This window comes from Anopheles coluzzii, chromosome 3 (assembly GCF_943734685.1).
Source record: "Anopheles coluzzii chromosome 3, AcolN3, whole genome shotgun sequence".
In the NCBI taxonomy this organism is placed as follows: domain Eukaryota; kingdom Metazoa; phylum Arthropoda; class Insecta; order Diptera; family Culicidae; genus Anopheles; species Anopheles coluzzii.
The window spans coordinates 5,075,001-5,083,350 of NC_064671.1; the positions used below are offsets into that span (position 1 = coordinate 5,075,001).

At 50.3% G+C, this 8,350-nt stretch overlaps 3 protein-coding genes across 4 annotated transcripts in view; 2 read left to right on the top strand and 1 right to left on the bottom strand.

Moving 5' to 3' along the window:
• The window catches only part of LOC120955335 (NADPH oxidase 5), an 88,177-nt gene extending 83,119 nt beyond the window's left edge, over positions 1–5,058 (top strand). For both annotated transcript variants that reach the window (XM_040376154.2, XM_040376153.2), the window contains exons 11-16: positions 66–283; positions 427–615; positions 2,113–2,306; positions 2,468–2,589; positions 2,681–3,628; positions 3,695–5,058. In XM_040376154.2, the coding sequence (XP_040232088.2) occupies positions 66–283; positions 427–615; positions 2,113–2,306; positions 2,468–2,589; positions 2,681–3,628; positions 3,695–4,697 (2,674 nt within the window). In that variant the 3' untranslated portion in view covers positions 4,698–5,058. The remainder of the gene's footprint in view (positions 1–65; positions 284–426; positions 616–2,112; positions 2,307–2,467; positions 2,590–2,680; positions 3,629–3,694) is intronic.
• Positions 5,059–5,306: 248 nt separating this feature from the next.
• On the bottom strand, positions 5,307–5,982 carry LOC120955348 (uncharacterized). The gene is made up of 2 exons (XM_040376171.2): positions 5,872–5,982; positions 5,307–5,809 (listed from the first exon to the last, which is right to left on the bottom strand). The coding sequence occupies exon 2, from the start codon at positions 5,771–5,773 to the stop codon at positions 5,411–5,413; it is 363 nt and encodes a 120-aa protein (XP_040232105.1). The 5' UTR covers positions 5,774–5,809; positions 5,872–5,982; the 3' UTR covers positions 5,307–5,410.
• Positions 5,983–6,069: 87 nt separating this feature from the next.
• On the top strand, positions 6,070–8,003 carry LOC120955336 (phosphatidylinositol glycan anchor biosynthesis class U protein). Its single transcript, XM_040376156.2, has 5 exons — positions 6,070–6,413; positions 6,481–7,141; positions 7,221–7,492; positions 7,561–7,703; positions 7,783–8,003. The coding sequence occupies exons 1-5, from the start codon at positions 6,290–6,292 to the stop codon at positions 7,894–7,896; spliced, it is 1,314 nt and encodes a 437-aa protein (XP_040232090.2). The 5' UTR covers positions 6,070–6,289; the 3' UTR covers positions 7,897–8,003.
• The last annotated feature ends 347 nt before the right edge of the window (positions 8,004–8,350 follow it).

Here is an 8,350-nt window from a genome sequence, read left to right on the forward strand (position 1 = left end):
AAAAGCCCGACCCATCCAAGTAAGCTACTAATTGCGCTTCACCCAACAACAACAACAAAAAACAGTATCGACCGATGGTTGGTGCCGCTGCCGCAGGAGGACACGAAGAAGAAGCGCAAGAAAAAACCGTTGCCCCACCAGCTGACCGCACCGTACATCAAGAACAACTACGTCTATCTGTCCTTCCTGACCGTCTTCACGCTGATCAACGTCGGCCTGTTCGTTTCGCGTGCCATCCAGTACCGGAACAGCAATGGGTTCGTCATAATGGCCCGTGCCTGCGGTAAGTCGCCATCCTTTCCCCTTTTACTATCACTCACACTCCCGACACAAACGCGGATTGTGTGTAATCCTTCCGTAACCTTTACATCACTTTAACATCTTAATGGCCGAGATGATTGGTGGCTTACCTGCGTTTTCTTCCAGGGCAATGTCTCAACTTTAACTGTGCCTTCATACTGGTGCTGATGCTGCGCCAGTGCATCACCTTCCTGAGGACGCGCGGGTTCACCGCCTTTCTGCCGCTGGACCAGCACATCTACCTGCACAAGCTGACCGGCGTGCTGGTGGCCATCTTCAGCCTGGTCCACACCATCATGCACCTGTTCAACTTCAGTGAGTACCTTTGCACTTCCGGCGCCTACTTGTATTTGGCAGATTTCGCAGACGCACTCTGACTCGAAAACTAGAAGCTTCTACCGAATGACAACAACAATGACAATTCGCCTAGCAACTGCTACGCTGTTGCGAGAGTGGGATGGAAAGAGACAGCAGCCGTACTGCAGCCACGCTCTGTGTCTGTCCAATTTTGTGACGATGATGATGATTACTTCTTTTTTAAGCGCATTTTTTTTTATTATTACCACCATCTCTGGCCATTAGTTCTCCCATCCCCTTTTCCACCCCTCCTTTAGGGCGGAATCGTAATCACGGCTTTTATGGCTTTATTTTACGCAAACCCCGTTTCGCGACCGACCACCGATCGGTCATTTCCTTCCAAAACGGCGCCCTGCTCGCCGATCGGTCATTCCAGCAAGAGAGAGAGGAGGGTAAGGGCAGGAAGTCATAAAATGCCCTCTCCCCCCTTCAAAAACGCAGCAGTGCAAAAATCTCAAGCACGAATGCACTTTTATAGATGCACGCGCTCTCCCATCACCGATTGTGGTGGGATAAATTAACGAAACGAATGCGACCCGATATCATAAATTATACTTTTATAACTCAATTTATGTTTTTGTTCTTCCTTCCTTCGCTCGCCCAACGGCATTGAGATTGGTTTAATTTGGGTGTCTAGCAATTTGGAACGCATGCCAAGTTTGAGTAGAGTTTGTTAAAAGTAGGATACTAAAGTATTGGAATTTACTAAAATGGCTTTGTCTTTGTAAATTTGTAGCAAATTGTTGTGTAAATATTTAATACATTTCGTACATATTTTGTAGTACTTTTCTTCTCCTCTCTTTCAACATTCCCCTTTCGTTTATCCTACCATTATACAATGTAGCCTTCTGTACTTAATCTCTCTCTCACTCACTGACTTTGCCGCCGGTAGTTGTCTTATCTAGACGGGCCGTTTCCTTATCACAACCAGGCCCCGGTCAAACCGGCACCGCAAAGAAGCCTGTCCAGCCTGTCCGAGCTAATCGATGAAATATCAGCCACCGACATCCTCGATCATGGAGCACGGGGACAGGGGCTGGGACGGTAATCGCCACCGGGCCACTCGCTCACTCGATCGGCGAGCGAGCGGCGTTGGAATTTGTCTCGTTAAAAATTAATTTACCCCACTAACAGGGGTGAACAAACGCATATCCGGTGCATTACAATGTATCGCCCTACTCCACCCCATGAACTGACCACTTTTAAGAGACAGCCCCCCTCCCGACTGCAACCAACAGCTCCGGCACCCTGACACCGTTAGCGCCTAGTAATCGCATTAACCCTAATCCCTAATCTTTCTTCTTTGTATTTATCTTTCCATTTCCAATGTACAAACAAAAAAACCACACACTATCGCAACCAACTGCCAACAACACCACCACCTTTCCGTCATCCCAACCTCTCTGACGCCCAATCTCTGTGGCATGCTACTCCTTCCCGTGTATCCATAATCAGCCACGATCGTCGTGTACGATCCGGTGCTGAACGCCAACAACTACACCACGGCCGAGTGGCTGTTTACGGCCCGGCCCGGGCTGTTCGGGCTGATTGGAGGCTGCGCCAACCCGACCGGCGTCGTCCTGGTGCTGATCCTGCTGATCATGTTCATCTGCTCGCAGCCGTTCGTCCGACGCGGTGGCAGCTTCGAAGTATATGCGGATATGCAAACTGTTTAACCGATTAGTTTTAGATTTAGATATTGTGCTAACATTAGAATAACCCAATCGTTATCACTTTTTAGCGACTGTTCTTTTGATTTGCCTACTTGACCTTTGACCTTTCCAAATTTCAACTTCCAACTTCCCGACAGGTGTTCTACTGGACGCATCTCCTGTACGTACCGTTCTGGATATTGGTGCTATTCCATGGGCCTAACTTTTGGAAGTGGTTCATCGTGCCTGGTTTAATCTATCTGGTCGAGCGCACCATAAGGTAGGTGGAGAGCGAGCTCCCAACTCCCCATGCATCTACTTTTAACCCCGTGTTTCCTCTTCCTTCACCAACGCCAACTCCTGCTCCAAAGATTAGTCTGGATGCGCACGGAACACGGCAAGACGTACATCTCGTCCGGGCTGCTGCTGCCCTCCAAGGTGACACATCTCGTCATCAAGCGCCCACTACACTTCTGCTTCCGCCCGGGAGACTACGTGTTCGTCAACATTCCCGCGATCGCCCAGTACGAGTGGCATCCGTTCACGCTCAGCAGTGCGCCGGAGCAGGAAGACTACATCTGGCTGCACATCCGGGGAGTGGGCGAATGGACCAACCGGCTGCACAACTTCTTCGAGCGGGAACAGGAGCGGCTGCACAATGGCGAAATTCCTGCCCTGGTCGCTGGAAGTTCTGGGTCGGCCTCCGTAGCTGCCGTTGCTGCGTCGGCTAAGGCCACTGGTGGTACGGTTGACGTGATACAGGAGAAGCTGAAGTCGACCCCGGTTGCGACGATCCACAAAAGCTCGAGCTATGAATCGGCCCTCAACAAAGCGAAACCCTCAGGAGTAGGAGGAGCTGGAGGACCAGTGGGACCTCGGGCAGGGGATGCCACCACACCGGCCGGTATTATGAAGCAGCGACATCCACCTGGCACCTCCAAACTGGCCATGGAGGGGTATAGTGCACCGTCACCGGTTGCTACTTCCACCGCGCAGCCGGCCAAGTTCGAGCGACAAATGTCGGACAATCGTGCGTTCAAGAAGATACAGGCAACGCTGCAGCGAACCTTCTCCCGGCGCGATCAACTCATCCCACGATCGGGTGGTGCTGGCGGAGTAGGAGGCATTGCGAACGAAGGCTTCTCGGGCGATGGAGCGGATGGTGGAGCGGACGGGTCGGAGCTGAAGGATGCGAAGCGTAAGGTTACGCCGGAACAGAGCCTGCACAAGCTGATCTTCCAGCAGAAGGTGCCGCTGGAGAAGTCGCTCTCCATGCCGGACATGCAGAACAAGTTCAAGAAGCGGGAACGGATGATGGTGTAAGTAGAGTTGATGTAGCGGAACAATCTTCCCAATGTTGATGACTTTCGCTTTCCCCCCAACAGACTTCGTGAGTACATGCGCTCAGAATCGGAACGATCGTTCGATGAGGTGCAGATCCGCAAGGCACGACTTCAATCGCTCGGGCTCGCCTACCTAAGCCCGCAGAACAAATCGCTCGCCCAGAGCTTCCGGTACATGCGCAACAAACCGACCATCATTGCGTTCAAGACGCCGAGCCTGGAGAACTGTGAGCCACGTGATTCGACCAACTCGATCGTCGTCTCGCCCGGTGTCTTCACGCAGAAGGATGCGGAAGAGGGTCGTACGGCAGGAGCGCTACCGACTTCGGGAGCGGCCTCTTCGGTGGTTGCTGTCGGATCGGGTGCAGCATCAGCTGCCAGCTCCAATCCAGCCAGCCGGCCAGTGAACTATCCCGTCGGTAAGCCGCTCGAAATCTACATCGACGGACCGTACGGTGCACCGTCGAGCCACATCTTCCAGGCCCAGCACGCGATACTGATCGCCACCGGCATCGGGGTGACTCCGTTCGCCTCGATCCTGCAGTCGATCATGCACCGCTACTGGAAGGCACGACACTGCTGTCCCCGCTGCTCGTACGAATGGTCGAGCGAGATTCCACCGACGATCATGAACCTGCGCAAGGTGGACTTTTTCTGGATCAATCGCGACCAGCGCTCGTTCGAGTGGTTCGTCAACCTGCTGTCCCAGCTCGAGATCGAGCAGGCCGAGCTGGGCAGCGCGATGGAGCGCTTCCTCGAGATGCACATGTACATTACGAGCGCGCTGCAGAAGACGGACATGAAGGCGGTCGGGTTGCAGCTGGCGCTGGACCTTCTGCACGAGAAGGAGAAGCGCGATCTGATCACGGGGCTGAAGACGCGCACGAACGCCGGCCGGCCGAACTGGGACAAGGTGTTCAAACAGATCCAGGACCAGAAGAAGGGCAAGGTGACGGTGTTTTACTGTGGGCCGCCCCAGCTTGCCAAGACGCTGCGCTACAAGTGCGACCAGTTTGGGTTCCAGTTCCGGAAGGAGGTGTTCTGATGGGGAGGAGAATTGATTGTTAGCGTGGTTTATTTATCGTACCCCGTGTCTCTTTCATTGTTCAAGTTTGATTGTTTTGTCCTGTTTTTTTCTCCCTTCATCATCCACACACGTTGCGATTGCTATTTAATTTATCGTTTCGTTCGTCGAGTTTCGGAGATTCTATCGAGCGTGTTAATTTATTCATTAGGTTTGCGTAAACGGCGAGAGCTAAACGTTTTTTGAAAATAGTCATGTAAATTTTGCACCCTTTTTCAAGCACTGCCAACCGCATGTTAGGATCGTTTGTTTTTAAATACAACACCCAGCTATATTTATTGTACTAGAATAAAGAATCAACTCAGCAAATGGCGAGAACTAAGCTAGTTTGGAACATATTTTTCTTGCGTTTCCTTCTATCTGAAATAATTGCAGCAACGGACAATAACACTGCCATTCAAACGGAAGCATTTCAAACGATTTACAGGACCGACCGCTAGATGGCGCCAGTCGCAATTTCATTCGCAAGGCGGCACGGTACTCGTGCAGTCTGTGCAATTGAAAAACGTGATGTTATTGCAACGGAAATCAGACACTTTGTTTCGAATACTTATTGCAGCTAGTCACGCATCCTTTTAAATGTGTTTTATTACACTACCGGATGCTTAAAACTGAACTTCCCGAACAACCAACAAATGCTCCTCTATCCACCAACACACCACTCCACCAACTTGCTAATTCTGTGCCGATGTGGGATACTTTTTCAGCACCTTGTTTAGCTGCTTGTAGTTGAGGTCCTTCCCCGCCACCAGCACACCCTTGCTGGACGTTTCCTTTTTGGCCGTTTTCTTGTCGAGGTACACTTTGTAGCACCGCTGGAAGTTGCCCACCTCCTTCGCGCACAGGCTCTCGTTGAAGTCGTTCGTCTTCAGGCAGGAAAACATCACCGCCATCTCCTGCAGGCAGGCGACATCGCTCGTTTTGTCCGTTTTGCCGCTCACATGGTTTTTCAGCTTCAGCGGCAGCACCTCCTGAAACGGGACGTCCGCTTCGTTCTGTGGTTTGCGTGTACGCAGCAATACGCTGGCCATACGCATCTTGGCGGCTTGGTTGGTGTGTGTGTCTTGGGTGAGCTAAAAGGTGGCAAAAAAATGATGAGGAAAGAGGTAAACTTGCAGCTTATTTTATTACTAACCTGGCGAACCGGGCAAAACGAACGCAACACAGCCGGAGCAACTTTTGTGCCGGAGAAAAATTGTAAACAAACACCGTGTTAGATAATTTGACAGCTCTTCATGCGGTTGCCAGGTGGAGAAGTGAAGCGGCGCATATGAACAAACGAACATCTGTCAAATTTTGAGCTGCCGAAAGCAACAAACAATAGCAATAGCAACAAAAGATAAACAACGTCCGTTCCGTCGCCCCTTTTCTACGATAAATACCGGGCTTGTATCCAAAATTGACGAGAATGTGGATTGAAATGTGACTATTGCGAGGCTGGAATTGTGAATTGCGAGCTTGAACATTAGGTTTACATGTTAAACAATACATCACAGAGCGCTGGAACTGTCTCGTTGGAGCTGAACTCGGACCAAGGGCGATAGGGGAAAAAAATGAAACTAGCAATAAGTGTAGGAGTGGCCGCGGCCGTGCGGTTCCTGCTGATGAACTCCCGCTATTCTCACGGGATACAGAATCGGGTGGAGGTGTCCACACCCATCAACTCGTGGAAGAGGGGTAAGTTTTTCGCACATTGAATCGGACACTTTTATCTAATAACATTCCTTCCGTATTCGCTCCCCAGTCGAGGAAGGTGCCTATCTGTATGCGAACGGAGTGAATCCGTACGATGGCGACGTGTACCACAAAAACCCGCTCATACTGCATGCCTCCCGCTGGCTGCTCGATAACGTCCCCAGTGCCATACCGTCCCTGTTCATCCTGCTGGACGTAGCGACCGGCATCCTTCTCCTGCTGGCAGCGCGTGTATTCATCCGCGAAATGTACGAAAAACAACGAAAAGAAAAGGATAGCTACGCAAAGGACACGGAGGAGCTACATCTAGTCGAGACGGACATGTACACGGTACCGATGTCCGTGGGGTTCGCTTACCTGTTCAATCCCTACACCATCCTGAACTGCGTTGGACAGACGACGACCGTGTGGAGCAATTTCCTGCTGGCCGCATTCTTCTACGGGCTGTCACGCCGTCAGCGGTTGCTTAGTTTTTTGGCGCTTGCTCTCGAAACACAGATCAATCTGTATCCGTTTGTTCTGCTCGCCCCGGGCGCCCTACACATTGCCAACCAGGAGCTGAGGGAGAACGGGGGCAGCGCTGGCAGTCGGTTTCGTAGCATAGCGAGCAGCAGTGTGTTGTTTGTGGCGCTATTTTTAGGCGTTAATTACTTCGGCAGCTTTCTGATGGGTGGCGACTGGAGTTTCCTAGATGCAACGTATGGTTTCATGTGAGTTGGGGGTTCGAACAGCAAACATTCAACTTTTAATACATAATTCTCTTCTTTGTTTTAATGCACCATCAAACAGTATCAACTGCCGCAGCTTGCAGCCTAACATTGGGCTGTTTTGGTATTTCTTCACCGAGATGTTCGATCACTTCCGGACGCTGTTCCTGTACTCGTTCCAGATCAACGCCACGCTGCTGTATCTGTTTCCGCTCACGTTCAAGCTGCACAAGGAACCGATCATGCTTGCGACGATGCTGATCGGTCTGGGGGCCGTCTTTCGCTCGTATCCTTGCATCGGAGACGTTAGCTTCTATCTCGCCCTCATACCGCTGTGGAAATCGATCTCTATGTGTAAGCGTATAGGCAGTGGGAGTATCTTGAGAACAGAAGGACACTCATTCACATTCTTTCCTTTCCAGTCATGAAGAACAATTTTATCGTCGGCGCGACAATGTTGGTCACGAGCGTGCTTGCGCCCACCGTGTGGCATCTGTGGATCTACAACAATTCGGCCAACGCCAACTTTTACTTTGGCGTGACGTTGATTTTCTGCACCGCGCAGGTAAATAGCATGCATGGGGGGGGGACAATTATACAGGGGAGAGTTTCTCACGATAACGATTATGCTTTTCTTTCATTAGATTTTCCTAATAACCGATCTCTTCTTTGGGTACATCAAGCGAGAGTTCTGTCTGAAGCACGGCATTCGTGTGCTCGTGGACGGAAAGGAGGCACGAATTACGCTGGAGTATTAAAATGAAACAGTTTTATCAATCTACCCATCAGGGGAGGTGGATAAGAGCAGCTGTAAAGAAAAGCTTAGAACAAACAAATAAATTAAATTACATTTTCACCACCCCCCCACAAAGTAACCAAATGGCGCACATTTCTTACCACTTTCTGAAGAATACGATAACGCACAAGTTTGATCACAAGTCTTATTTATTGATTCCAATAAAAAGCATTTGCATTTTTTCACATATTTTTATATATTTTTTTTGTCGTCCCTTCATCATCCGTTGTCTTTCTTTTTCGTATTCCTTTTTCTCTCTCTCTCCATTTGCGATCCTTCTTTCACTCGCATTCCGTCCGCCGGTTTCCTTCCTACTACACGCAACACACACCGCGTGCGCAATCCTTGCGTCACACCGCACGCGTGCTTGTTTTGCAATAATTTTAATCGATATAAATAATTTAATAGTCCATTTG